Source organism: Oculina patagonica, chromosome 12 (genome assembly GCF_052425735.1).
Source record: "Oculina patagonica isolate OP01 chromosome 12, crgOcupat, whole genome shotgun sequence".
NCBI classification, from domain to species: domain Eukaryota; kingdom Metazoa; phylum Cnidaria; class Anthozoa; order Scleractinia; family Oculinidae; genus Oculina; species Oculina patagonica.
Genome location: NC_135769.1, coordinates 6,458,048 through 6,472,478, shown reverse-complemented (window position 1 = coordinate 6,472,478; position 14,431 = coordinate 6,458,048). Strand labels below are relative to the sequence as shown.

General features: G+C 39.3%; 1 protein-coding gene and 1 long non-coding RNA gene across 5 annotated transcripts in view; one reads left to right on the top strand and one right to left on the bottom strand.

Moving 5' to 3' along the window:
• Positions 1 to 505: 505 nt before the first annotated feature.
• Positions 506 to 14,431, bottom strand: part of LOC144631708 (uncharacterized) — a 29,119-nt gene continuing 15,193 nt past the window's right edge. For all 4 annotated transcript variants that reach the window (XM_078490223.1, XM_078490224.1, XM_078490226.1 and 1 more), the window contains exons 9-25: positions 13,968 to 14,035; positions 13,163 to 13,399; positions 12,017 to 12,164; positions 11,595 to 11,662; positions 10,719 to 10,955; positions 10,009 to 10,156; positions 9,211 to 9,278; positions 8,653 to 8,889; positions 7,468 to 7,615; positions 6,805 to 6,872; positions 5,965 to 6,201; positions 5,202 to 5,343; positions 4,125 to 4,307; positions 3,256 to 3,432; positions 2,686 to 2,871; positions 1,881 to 2,073; positions 506 to 652 (exon numbers count right to left, since the gene is read on the bottom strand). In XM_078490223.1, coding sequence (XP_078346349.1) covers position 652; positions 1,881 to 2,073; positions 2,686 to 2,871; positions 3,256 to 3,432; positions 4,125 to 4,307; positions 5,202 to 5,343; positions 5,965 to 6,201; positions 6,805 to 6,872; positions 7,468 to 7,615; positions 8,653 to 8,889; positions 9,211 to 9,278; positions 10,009 to 10,156; positions 10,719 to 10,955; positions 11,595 to 11,662; positions 12,017 to 12,164; positions 13,163 to 13,399; positions 13,968 to 14,035 — 2,546 coding nt within the window. In that variant the 3' untranslated portion in view covers positions 506 to 651. The remainder of the gene's footprint in view (positions 653 to 1,880; positions 2,074 to 2,685; positions 2,872 to 3,255; positions 3,433 to 4,124; positions 4,308 to 5,201; positions 5,344 to 5,964; positions 6,202 to 6,804; positions 6,873 to 7,467; positions 7,616 to 8,652; positions 8,890 to 9,210; positions 9,279 to 10,008; positions 10,157 to 10,718; positions 10,956 to 11,594; positions 11,663 to 12,016; positions 12,165 to 13,162; positions 13,400 to 13,967; positions 14,036 to 14,431) is intronic.
• Positions 9,219 to 9,444, top strand: LOC144631909 (uncharacterized). Its single transcript, XR_013566817.1, has 2 exons — positions 9,219 to 9,297; positions 9,358 to 9,444. It is a non-coding gene; the product is annotated as an uncharacterized LOC144631909 (long non-coding RNA).

Sequence of the window (14,431 nt, the reverse complement as noted above, 5' to 3'; positions counted from 1 at the left end):
CTAACGTAACCCAGCTTCCTCTCTCTTTCACTGTCGCTATGTAATAAATAATTGGTTGATTTCTTTAGCTGAGCGATTGTCGGGTCACTCTGTCGTAAATTGTCCCCCCCCCCCCCCCCCCTTCCTATTGTTTGGCGGAAAGAAATTGAGGCTTTATGAGAATGGACTGGACTCTCTCTTTTCCCATCCGGATTCAACCCCTTCATTGGGCGGGATAGGGAGAGTTGAACCATTATGAACCAATACTTAAACAAATCATTCGCATTCAAAAAGGATATCTTATAGTGCCTGCATAATATATACTGCAACGTCGCCTTTCTGTTAGGTTAATAATGAAAAAGACGGTGAGTTGGCTGGAATAGCTGCTGGTAATCAGAAAACATTATTGACAGGATCAGTCTTGTTCAAATACAAGTGTGTTTAGGCAAGATAAAAAAGGGAAACACAAACCGGGTGCCTTCCCTTCCCCTTAAGCAAAAAATGCAATAAAAAGCAACCAAAGACGTTTTGCAGCATGAAGATCCCTTTATTCCTTGATTACTCATGATCTACAACCAACACCATTTCTAAACCCTTCTCCCTTCAAAACTATTTTCTACTGAAACGTATTACATCCCCGGATGACTGAAATCTCAGTTCTGGAAAGCATGTTCTGAAAAATAGAAAAGAATTTAAGAAAAATATGATAAGTACATGACATTACAAGAAAACATAATTTCGAGTCAAGTTAAAATTTTAAAAAGGTCTTAAATGTCGACAAATACCAAAACCACGGCATTTATAGGAAACCATTATGCATGAAACAATTCAGAGGCAAGTAGATCAGAATGCTTTATAAAAAAGTTTATTAATTCATTTTTATTTGGATTTTAACATGCTTCAACGCTACAAATTTCACTGTTAGAAAGGGAAGACTATGGCTATATGCAGCAATACTTGTAATGTCCTTTGCTAATCACATTGGGCTTTATATATTTGGTGTTACGTGGGTATTACGTTAGGAGAAAATGTAACTTTTGTTTCTAGGAAGATTTTTATTAAAATAAAAATGTAGTATATGGTAAGCTTGGTAAAGATATGGTAAAGATGTTAATCCGCTACTCGAAAAAATGATCGACGGGAATGCAAAACGTTATAGAATTGACACCTGCTGGGAAAGCTCGCCATTTGTCTGCTCGCGATCAGGCGTTCTTAATAAAAAAAGAACGCCTGCTGACAAGTTACTTTTCGAGTAACTTATGTCACTAACCGATTAACATCTTTCTCAAAATTTTTAACTTTCCTTTCGACAGGAGTTATCCACGTAATTATTTTCATCAGAGAAAGACGGCTATTCCTGGCCACTTCTCTTTATATTCTGTTGAAGATCAGTTCATAACACATGTTTGTAATAAAGTGGCTGGAAGCTGTTCCTCATAACCACCGATGGCATCAACGCCTTATGTTCTTTCCCAAGGGTGTTTCGCAACCTTCGAAATTACACTTCAAGTAATTGCGAGGCATTTATTCGGAGTTTACGAAATGGAGAGCTCTCACTGAGCTCTGCATCGGTCGCATTTGGAGGAAGATTTCCGATCTAGCGACACGATTGTTGAACCCAGGATGATGGCGAGAGGAGGAAGGGCCGCATGTAATAGATCACTAGTCTTTTATACACGCCGTGGTCACGTATCACCTGATTGGTCAGAGAACCAGAAACCGCGGACTGTCAAGTAATAGGAAATGCCTCGAAATAAAATGACATTACGGTTTCATTTCTTCATCTTAATGTTTGTTAATGTTTGGCTTCAATTTGTTTGAAGTTTTGCACACCAAAAATCAGTTGATGCACCACATGATATTCGAAAAGGAGGAAGGAACAACCGCTTTCAAATACTTACCAAGGGCAGCGACTGGATGCCTTTTTGTTGCACTCTTTGGTTTCTGAGTCAGGTCCCAGCTCACTGCAATCCTTACCACCTCTTTTAGGCTCAGGATTGCTACAGTTCCGGTACCTGGTACGCTTCCCCGGGTCGCATGTAGTGGAACAGGCTCCCCATTTGCTCCATCTGCTATACCCACCATCAACCGGGCCTAACAAAAGACAACAGTCATTAAACTGATAGGAATTTTCTTTAAATGACTCCCTTCTCACATTACACTCGGCACTTTAGTTCGTCATCACTTTTTTGTCTTTAGCATTCGATATCCATTTCAATTAAAGAAAACATGAAAAACTTTCTTCTTCTTCTTCTTCTTCTTCTTCTTCTTCTTCTTCTTCTTCTTCTTCTTCTTCTTGTCTTCCGTTTAGGTTCTTTTTAGATTAAAATATCTTCGTTTTAACGAATAGGTAAATTTGCTTTAGTTCATACACATAGATCAAACCCAATTCCTCCTGTTCAAAATGGGTAGGTCTTTTTTAAAACGCTTGACCGACGCGAATTACAACTGCATGACAGAAATGACCCACAGTAGTTTGAATGTGATTGTTTGGATGACACTGAGTAGTTGTTGAAAGAACTCCTCTTTGTGACTGATGTTTCAGCCGAAGCGGAAGTCAGAGTAGTCCGCTCAGGCTGGCTAGACATCAGTCGCAAACAACAGTTTTTTTTTTTTTTTTTTCAGAGCTACTTTCAGCCGGACGATCACACTGTACGAGCAAATGATACGCCTTGGTTCAATTTTTTTTCTTTAGAGATGACCTACCTTTGCACTGCTGCTTTTTTCCCGTGTTGCACCACTTTGTTTGTGAAGCTTCTCCCAAACTTGAGCAGTCTTTCCCGCCGTTTTGTGGTGGTGGATTTGTGCAGCTGCGCTCCCTTTTACGGCTGCCAGGATCGCATGTCGTCGAGCATTCACTCCACTCGCCCCATTGTGTATAGCGGCCATCAACTGCAAACAAAAGCAAAACTGAGCACGAATGCGGCTGCAATAGGGTTAGATATGCAGAATTAATTCAAGTTTGTTAATTGCCCTGGTTATGAGGCATAGCTATCGCTGACTGCCGTGACAGGTAGATAGGTTGGTAGGATTGTAGGTAGGGTAGGTAGGCCCCCCCCCAAGATGGGTGTAGGTATAAATGTATACATGCCTATCGTATCTTAATTAAAAACGTGTCAGTGTTTAATTGTGGAGTACACATTTGTAAGGTCGATTTGGCTTGCTACTTCTCGATGAAAATTGCTGTATTGTACAATATAATTTGCTCAAAAAACGTTGGTCAATAACGCTGGGTAGAGCAGGCTTCAATCGAGATACTCAAGCAGATTTTCTTACCAGCAGTGGGGCATTCATTGCTGCTGCATGTTTGAACCACTTCCTTCGGTCCCTCGCAGTCTTTCCCGCCATTCTGCGGTGGAGGATTTGTGCAAGTTCGCACTCGTTTATGCGTTCCACCACCGCATGTCACAGGGCATGGGCCCCAGTCGCTCCAATTGGAGAATCCGCCATCAACTTTGAATAATGCATAAACAAATGGTCATACGCAAAGCAAACGTTCTTATTTTCGTGAAACGCGGTCGAACAAAAAATACCCTTGGGGAGATTGTCGCTAAAGCGTAGCGAAATTGCACATACCCAGACTAGGGTACAAATTCCTTTTAATGCGGTTCAGGAGCGCGTTGCGCGGATTTATTTGTCCTTTTCTACATCCTTTCAATAACGGCTAATATCGAAGAATTTTCTGGTCAGTGATAAGGCTATAAGGACTGTAACAGATAGAGCTACCCATTGGCTGATGCTGAGTTCGGAAAAGTATGTACTTCGTGTAAATACCCAATGAAATGGTGCCAGGTAGCAAAGGTGCAAACAAAACGTGTCATAGAGCGTGTCAAGTACATATCGTTGTTTACACGGTTTAATCCCAGTTAACAGTTTATTTGCTTATTTTCTGTCTAGTCTCGTGTTAATTTATCATTTGCTATATCCATTATCATTGTACACGGTCATATGTACTACAAAAGAGGAGAATGACTAAGCAAAGACTACTCATTGTAAGAGTTATAGTCAATGAGAAAATTACACGTGAGAATAACCGTTTTCTTGTTTATTTGAAGCCAATGCATCAAGAAATACTAATTTCAACATTATCTGACATCGTTTAAATAAAGCTTTAATTTCTTTCTAGTTTTCCTAGACATGTTTACCTGGACAAGGTGTTTCATTGCAAGACCCAGTTTCCTGACTCGGACCCAGGGACGAGCAGTCTGCTCCACCGTGCTGTGGAGCTGGATTATTGCATGATCGGCTTCTTGATCGTGATCCTCCGCCACACGTGACCGAACATTGGTCCCAGTCTCCCCACTCAGAGTAGCCACCATTGACTGCTCCTTGATCAAGTAAAATGTCCTGTTAGTTTCAATATAGTCCATGTAATGGGTATACATACATACATACATTAACTTTATTTAATCCGAATGTATGAAGATTGCAAAGCCAGTGAACGATCTTCGCTTAATGTCTCCAATTCGAACTACTTCAAAAATAAACTTGAAAAAGGATTTTAAGCTTCGACAGGAATGGGGTTATATTTCATCACGATAAAGAAATAGAACAACAATGCAAGTTTCTCATACACCATGTGTTACCCGTTTTTATAGGGTTTCATTTTGAGCATTAGCAATTAACTTTTTACGCGTTTTATATACAGGGAGTTAGTTTTTTTCGATTTTCAACAAGTAGCAGTTCGAATTATAGCTAAACAAAGTATCGTAATGTAACGTGATTCTGTTTGCATTTTGACATGTGAAATATAAATACAAGTAAAACAATGTAACATAGACAAAGACTATAACAATGGCGTCTTGTTCTGATCAGGATAATTTCTGAGGTGAATATTGCGGAGAAATTCTTGTGCGAGGATACTTGTCCAGGAGAACTTTATATCTTCCAGATAGTAGAAGAAATGGACAACAAGTTTCCAGAAACATGTTCCAATAATTGTTTCATCGTTTTGCCATGTTCCATGCCACGCGGAAACACGGAATGTTTCTGCGATGTAGCAGAAGCAAATTTTGCTTCAAAAAGACAAAAGTTGGCGCTGGAAAAATGCTTCCCGTGTGGCAAAACTGGGAAAAATTGGGTAAACAAGCGCGCCCGCTACGAATTTTTCTGAAAACATGTTTCCTCGTTTTGCCAGGATTTTAAAACCGGACAGTATCATGGTGAATGATACGATACGGTGAGACAAAGATATAAGAAATAATAAAAAAAAAGATATGTACTTGAATCACAGCCATACAACTCCATCCGCATAGAAATGTGTCCGTGCCACTCTTGTGGAAGGATTCGAACATACTGGGCCTTGATTGGCTGGACTAAATCATTAATAACCAGGCTGTTTTGATCTTTGTTCCCAATGTATTCCTGTAATAACAATGTGTATTAAACGCTGTTAGCTTGAAACGTCCTTGCATATGCATGATCAACAATTTGCTTTTTCATATTGGAACTTGCAAAACAAATTCATTTTAGCAATGTTAGATGGGTTTTCTTTTGTTCCAAACCTGGATATAACTGCAAATACAACATGTATGCAAAATGTTAAATGTATCAAGCGTATGACTCAAATAAAAAATAAAAAGATTTGCACATAAGCTGTAATTTATCGTTATAATCCTTTGGTACTCAAGAATAAAATGTACATTCCTCCAACTGGCTTTGATGTATACATAAAAACGACTACGTAGTCATTCATGCTTTTAAAAATAAATTTATATGCCAATACAATTTCTTCCTGGTGAATATTTCCTTTCGATTGTATATCGAATAGGCTTCTTTCGATATATTAAAATTCAGCTCGGTAGTGAGGCCTAGGAGACACAAACAAAAGAAATTTTACAATATGTTTATTCATTTCTTTTGTTTGTGTCCCGTAGGCCTCGCTACCAAGCTGAATTTTAATATATCCAAAGAAGCCTATTGATCAGGAGGCACGATGTTTATCAACGATTTTTGGAGCAAAAACGGATCATTTCCCTGATTTACCTGATTCTGGACCGTAAAGTGTTGACCGTCCGTGCTGTAAGACACCCTGTATTCAGTGACCCACTGCCCGTAATCCTGTCGTCCCTGGATGCCTACTTTGGTCACTTCCTTAATTTTACCAAGATCCACTTGAATCCATTGTCCTTTATCGCTTGTCTTGGTTGACCATGCGCCTGTTCGCCCGCCTCCTGCTCTGTGATAGATTCTGGCATTGTTCGGCCCATGATTGGCATCCCACTAGTTTTAAAACGAGAGTCACAAATAAGTTACAGCAAGAAATATGACCACTTTTAGTAAATTTACATTCAGTTTCGTGTGGTCATTATCCAATCAGAAGCCGGTTACAGCCTCTAGTTGACCTCTGATAAATTAAATCGAATGAATGTGAATTCATTAAATTTCGTCGCATTCAGTGGGCTCCTTATGCTATAAGATTGGCATTTCCCTATGCCGGAAGAATTTCTCGTTCGTTGTTAAGTTGTGTTATAATTAACGTAAACTATTCAGACTTCCCGCATGGAACACAGAGATAACTTACTTCTTTTCAACTTGATATAATCAGCTATAAGGTACATCCTTTGCGCGAACGGTTTCTTATTATTACTTCACTTAAGGGCCCTTCATGCACAATGTTTGGGTTATTAAGCTACACAGAATTTAATTTAACGTTTTAGTTCAGGTAAAAATCTCAAAGGAGGCTTTATAAATTAAGATGTCATTGAAAAGCCTATTACGACTGACCTCTTTAGCTTCTGTTTTACACGGCCCCATAAGCTGTTTAAGCTTTACGTTTTTTCACCGTGTTTAAATAAAAGTTGTTGTTGTTGTTGTTTTACTTACCAGCGAGGAAGCTGTTATGGCAGAGTCTTGTATACGGCCGTTTTCCATTCCCAGTGGCGACATACAATCTAAAAAGGCATTAGCAGCGCGGTTGTTAATTTCGTCGTCGTCATCGTTGTTAAAGTTGCCTTTGTTTTAAGAATGGTTTATGTAGACAGAAAAAGGGCTGCCTGATGAAAACGTTTTAGTTATAACTGGCCTTTTTTTTATTAAACTTCAGATGTACTTTTGATGTAATTCGTCCGACAATTTATGTAAGATGTTACTATGTTGTAGGCTTTTTGCCGCTTTAAGAATCTTAGTATGCATAAAACAACAAAGCTGGATCTACATGTAGACTAGTTAAGCAATAGGCAAAAAATACTGATAGGTAAAATAAAAATGGCTAACCATAGAATAAATATAAGATAGTACAGTGAAGAAATACTGAATAAAACAAAGCACACAAATACATACACACACACACACTTCTTACATTTACATATTGATCATTCAAAGACTGTGTTAAGAATGTTCCACCCTTAACTTTTATCACAAATCTTAAAATCAAAAATTCAATTTTTCTAGAGTTTGTTAAAAAAAAAGCCGTACTAAGTTTCTCCATTGATTGAAGCGTACTTTATAATTTATAAATATTGGTTACATCGCAAACAAGGCTTTTACCTGATCGAATCTCACAACCATACAAGTCCATTCTCATAGATATGTGAACATTCCAAGTCTCTGGATAAATACGAACGAAGCGAGCTTCGATGGGTTGAATCAGCTCATTAACGATTACACTGTTCCTGTCAGTGTTTGCATCATACACCTGCAAATGATTGGAGCTCTTGATCAGTTGTTTGTGATCAGTGTGACCTACAAGTGACTAGCCTGGACATCTCTTGCATATTTTGAAATTTGAACGTGCAGTGATTTCCAATGAGCCTTCTGCAGCTTATCATCACATATACATGGTACCAGCTACAACTTACTGAATAACAAGCAATATCAAACACTTTTGAACATTCAAAGCACTTGAACATTCAAACCTTGACTTGAAAATTTAAAACCAGGAAAACTCAAGCTTGATTAGTCGAACTCACTTTGTTTGGTTTGTCCCAGCACGTAGCTTCCCCGGCAGCAGGGGTGAAATGTTAGGTGTAAAGCGCCCAGTTTCTTTGTTAACCCTCGAACGTACAAGCAACTTCACACCCGCAGCGCGGGGAAGTGAGGGCAGTGTGGATGGACAAGCCCCCCCCCCCCCCCACACACACACACACACACACACACACACACACACACACACACACACACACACACACACACACACACACCGTAAGGTTTTCGTTCTCTTTATGCGCAGCGAAATTGTTTTGCACTGAGAAGAGAGCCTTTAGCTTACTCTATAAGATGGCGTGTGACTTCATATGACCTCAAAAGAGCCGTAATCTTGGATCTACCATCTTGGATTTCACTATTTTCTTAGAAACGGTCAGAAAATACAAAATTCAAACAAAACGTACAATTCTGTTTAAATACTGGAAAAATAAAGAAATATGTCAAAAGTGACGAAGGCGTTGTCAAAGTTCTTGGACAAATAGTTTGCACGTCAAAAATTCAGCAAGGCCTAGGGATGAATAAACAGTATCTGAAAGTTTCAGCATCATAGAGTAAATCCATCCATCCCCCTACACCCACCTTCTCGTACGTCTAAGGGTAAAACTGAAAAATCTCATACTAGAAAAATAAAGTTATATGTATAAAAGAACACAAAACAAAACAAAAATACAAAAAAGGTAGAATCAATTACCTTTAAATATTAGTTGTATTAAGGGCAAAATAAAGATATCTTTCCGCTGAACGTACCTTGTTTTGGAATACAAAATGGCCGCCGTACTTGCTGTAAGCCACTTTGTAGCTTTTCACCCACTGATCATAATCGTATCGGCCCTGGGTCGCCACCATGGTCACTTTTGTTGTCTCACCAAGATCCACCTCTATCCACTGACCCTTGTTATTGAGCTTAGCAGACCAGGCACCAGTCCTCCCCCAACCAGACACATGGTAGAGTCTCGCATTACTAGCCCCATGTCCTCCATCCCACTACAAAAAGTAATTTTTAAGTTTCATAAATGAGCTGATATGTTTACCGTGTTTACACGTCGAAAGTGTTTATACTATCAGCCAAACCGACTACAAAAGTTTAGCTCATTTTGTCATTAAAGTGTTTAAAGCTCAGATGGCTTGTTTGATGCGCAAAAGTTGTTCTGGTAGGCGAAAGATGCTCTACGTTGATTGCAGCACAAAAAATGTGTTAAAGATTCTTAACGTTGCCAAACTTTTGCCGGGCACAATCTATTTAGGCCTATAAAACACACTACTCGGCAAAGACGGCACACAAGAAATGCAATAATTTTATCTTACCTCAGATGATGCGGCTAGTGCTGAGTTGGGTAATTTCTTATTGGTCAATCCAAGTGGTGACACACACACTAAAAAATTGAAAGAAAGGTAGGAAGGAAGAAAGGAAGGAAGGAAGGAAGGAAGGAAGGAAGGAAGGAAGGAAGGAAGGAAGGAAGGAAGGAAGGAAGGAAGGAAGGAAGGAAGGAAGGAAGGAAGGAAGGAAGGAAGGAAGGATACAAGTATTCGTTCATTAAACTTGAAAACACGGGCCAAAGTATGTTAACAAATCTTTTCCTTTTCATATTAAAAGCCTTAAAGTTAAAAGAAGCAATAACAACAACATGTGAGGAATAGATGCCGATTCGGCAGCCACTGATACATCCCTAGGTTCTTTCTTCCTAAGCGCTATTTTAGAGGTACACCCAGGGTTTTGATTTGGCGGTCAACAGCTTTTTTGCTTTTTATGCTATTTCAGCCAAAAAAACGACCAAACAAACAAACACAATTATTATTTGGCATGCTGAACGATGCTGAAAACTTGCCGTTCATCCACTACAATTTGGGTCGAATTTTCCTTTCAAATTTGAGATGTCTGAAGAAAACGTTTTCTTCCGGGCTGTACAAAATATTTTTAAACAGCTTTTCTGCAGCCTTTCCTTAATATGGTCGTTGTGAAAATTACACAAACTTTTGGTCTTAGACTGGAGTTTGGTAAAATGCATTTTTGGGGGAAATCGATATTGCAATGACAAGATCAACCGAAAACTTCGAAATCGTCAAAAATTACATTAATCATTAAACAACAACAACTTTTCCAACCTGCGTCAACATCGCACCCATACAATTCGAACCGCATTGAAATGTGCCCGTGCCATTCCTCCATGTTAAGGCGGATAAAACGAGCCTCGACGGGTTTGATTAGAGTATTTACAACAACGCTGTGTTGGTCACTGTTGGCTACGTAAACCTAAAATGATCACAAAAATATGTACTAATTCGGTTTAGCTTGTCCATAAATGACATGTGAAGCTTTTTTGACGTGTTTCTTAATGATACTCTTAAGAACTTACTTACTTTTGATTGTTCCTTATGGCATTATTTTGTTTAAATACAAGGTTCGAACACCCAATAACTGTGCGGATCTTTTTTTCCCTAAAACGCCAAACCTATGACAAGGGCTCTCGATTGCACATTTGTGTTAGTTAACATTAAGACAGAGCGGTTGCAGTGACAGCAGCGATTGGCGTCCAGTCTTCCAAGCGAGGCACGATGGAACTGTCATGTGGTGCATTATACGGATACCCCAGGGTAACACGAGTTGGGTATCGAGGTCCGCTAAAAGGCATGGTGCTTAGCATAGATCGTATAAAGCAATAAGGGTCAAATATGTTTTTTTTTTATGCTATCTTTGTTATTGCATAAATAATCATGCTTATCATCAACATCAGTGCCAAAGTTCACAATTAAAACATGAGCTCCATTGTATAAGAATGACGTGATGCGATGACATCTTATATGGCTGGACTTACATGATCTTGGAACTTAAAGTCTTTTCCAAATGTGCTGTAAGACACCCTGTATTTCGTCACCCACTGTGCATAGTCCGAACGGCCCTGGCTTGCAACCTGCGTCACTCTTTTGACTTCTCCAAAATCGACCTGAATCCATTGCGCTTTGTCGTTTGTCTTTGCAGACCAGGCACCTGTCTTTCCGCCGCCTGCCATACGGTATAGTCTTGCATTGGTGGCTCCATGATTCCCATCCCACTTAACAAAAAAAAATAGATAGCTTCGCAAGAATGCACCGGTTGATTTATTCGAACACAGAATGCTGGAAAAACCAGCAAAGATAGTATAAAGTCAAGTTACACAAAACTGGTTTATATAGAGGTCAAATATTTTAAGCTAAGAGAAAGTTAACTTAATTGAGTTAACTCGTGAAATTTTTAAAATAAAATTATAAAAATTTACGGTAAATAGCAGTTTTAGGCTTTTACCCAAATGATTTTTCAGCAAGCCAAGATCATGATGGAAAGTCTGTCTGGGAATACTCGTGGATGGTCATTTGCTAATTCTGATTGTGTTTTATAATACAAGATCCATATTCATTTTGTTATATTAGTTTTCTAACCAGCGCTGCAGTCAAATCAATTCCCTTCTCCTTTCCTGGCATTTGATTTGAGAGTACCGCCAGTCCGGCCATTCTACTATCAACAAAACTTTGGTCACCGATAGCAAGCTAAGGCCGGATTCTTGATCTCTCTCAGCCACCACAGGCCACTAACCCGACCCAAAATCCTATGAAGCCGAGAAATGCCTGGATTTTTACGGAAAACAACCAAACGAGTGCGTTGTCAACTAACTGCTTTAACCTATTCTTTGGTCAAGTAATAATGACAAGCATACCTCTGACGAGGCAGTGATTGCGTAGTTGGGTAACAGGTTATTTTCCATTCCCATTGGCGACGCGCATTCTGATAACGAAAAAACAAAACTTAAATTGTTTAATTTATCAACAACAAGAGTTTAAGACTCGCGGCATAGCTAGTTTTATTAATTAATTAGCAAAGAGCTAAACTTAGATATTACGACTGCCTTTAATATTGATATTTCCATCACTTAGCGATTTGGACGTAATTAACTTTCTTGTATTGTGGGATATGAATAATCTTGGCGCGAAAAAAAAAGAAGGTTTGTAGAAGTGTTATCGGATAATTACAACGCTGACATTTATCATATCACTCTTGGTTATTAAATTAAATCATTCAGTTTATAAAAGCGCACTTTTGGTACTGATTAAAATGTAAGATTTTTCGAACTTAATTTACCTGTTTTCCAACTGCAACCATAGAATTCCATTCTCATTGAGATGTGGCCATGCCATTGTTGGGGGTGAAGACGGATAAAGCGCGCTGTTATAGGCGCTTCCAAAGTGTTCACTACCACGGTATTTTGATCGCTGTTAGCTTGGTAGACCTAGAAAATGACACAAACTAAATTTACACTTTGAGGGTTTGAAGTAATTCCAATCATACTTGATATGCTTTTTTTTAGCTACAGGCGCTTTTAAGGGGAAGTGCGGTGGCCACAGTGTTGTGTTCTTGGGCAAGACACTTCACCCTCATACTGTAGTGCATCTCTTCACCCAGGTGTATAAACGGGTACCGGCGAAATAATTTTTTCCGAGGGGGGGGGGGGGAGGGTACCTTGCAATGGACTAGCATCCCATCAAGCGGGCATTAGAAATATTCCTAGCCACTACTTAATGCTATCGAAAATGGGATAAGCTCCGGCTTCGTGGGCTACTTGGCACGAAGCTTCCCTAAAGTATTCACTACCATGGTATTTTGATCAGTGGTAGCTTAGTACACTTAAAAATATATATACAAACAAAATTTAAACTTTGTAGGTTTGAAGTAATTCAAAACAAATCGGCCATGCTTTATTTCTTCAACATTTTATAATGAACTATTTTCAAGTAGCACGTCCGTCAAAACGCTAGTCTATTCATCCTCCTCTATAGGCGCTTCGCACTTTTACTGTAACTCTCTTTCCATTTTTGCGCGCCCATCTTTCTTCGCAAGTGAGTGATTAACGCCTATGTACAAGGCAGCTAGTCTATCTATATGATATAGCTTTCTCTACCATCATTTTCGTGTCAGAGATACACTTTCATCAAAACATGCCTCTAACATGCTGTCAAAAATAAATCCGCGCAATGATTATTGCTCTGCACGAGCAACATTACAATGTGTGCTGCATAGATAAAAAACAACGCCCTTATTAGGTTGGGGGAACTCAAATACGTTTCTTTTAGTAAAATTGAGAATAAATTAATTTATGTGTGCGCTTGCGAGGGGCGTTTGCTCAAGGAGAGCACTATAGGATTTTTCTGTTTATGATTGTGATTGCTTTTGTTACCATATTTTTGCTCTAGCATGAAACATCGTACAACGCTTTTTACATTTACGTACCTTGTTCTGAAAGTTAAAATGCACTCCATCTGTGCTGTAGGACACCTTGTATTGTGTCACCCACTGAGCGTAATCTTGCCTGCCTTGTGTAGCTACCTTGGTCACTTTAAAGATTCCACGAAGATCCACCTGAATCCATTGTGATTTGTCGCTTGTCTTTGAAGACCAGGCTCCTGTAGTCCCACCTGTCTTTGGACGGTGAAGTCTTGCATTGGAGGGTCCATGGTTGCCGTCCCACTTAAAAATGTAGCAAAATATTAATTGGAGTTCAGTTATAGAAAAAAAAAAACAAGTGAAATTCAGTCGAATGCTTGCGTAGTTGAATTCGTCATTTGAGCAAGCAATTTTACCCCCATATCGCCTGCGTTCCAAGTAAGCAACGCCGCGCTCATTTTTTTTTTTTAATTTTTTGATTGCTTTGTTTTCAGGATGCGCATGTTAATTATTTTGGACCCTCCCTGCACCCGCCTGGGTTCAACCTCGTTCTCAGGGCTTAAAACCCTATATAAGGTGGGGAAGAGAGAGTTTACGGACTTTCGTAGGAGTAAGTGGTAATATTCCAACAAGTGCCTTTTACTACTGTGCAGTCTTTCTACTGTCCAGTATTAGTGCTTACGTTTAGATTAGTTTTGAGTTGAAAATGGTTCGTTTGGTTAGCTTCGTGGGTATTTAATTTTAGTCCATTAGAATAGATTTAACCGCTTAACAATTTTGTAGTTCGGGTCTTTTTATGGACATCCCGTCCCGAAAAAAAACACCAAATCGATCTTCGTTACTAATAAGCCACGGTTTTAATGTCTCTTACTTGGGATGAAGCTGAAATGGCGTAGTCAGGGATAAACCAGTTTTCGATTCCAAGAGGCGCCGTGCATTCTAGAATACAACAGTATCAATCGTGATTTTGTGGTAAGTAGGTAATCAATTTGTAGACAGAAAACCATAGCAGGGTTGTATTTACTAACGGGCGTACATGCAAATTCATACTACTTACGTGGTACAAAGGGGGATGGATAGAACCCTCCCCCACCCCATTCACCCATGGTTTTCGCTCTATTAATGCGCAGCAAAGTGCGTAGAAAGGCCTAAGCTTATTCTTCTCTTATTCTATTTTTTTGTTGGTGACATCTCAACATAACGATGTGTGGCCAAACCTGCAACGTCAAAAACCTGGTTCACATAGTTGAATGAACAACTCCTAAAAGCTCCAGCATCATATCGTAAATCTCTTTTCAAAATTACCAAAAAAAACCTCGAGGCATCCACCCCTCC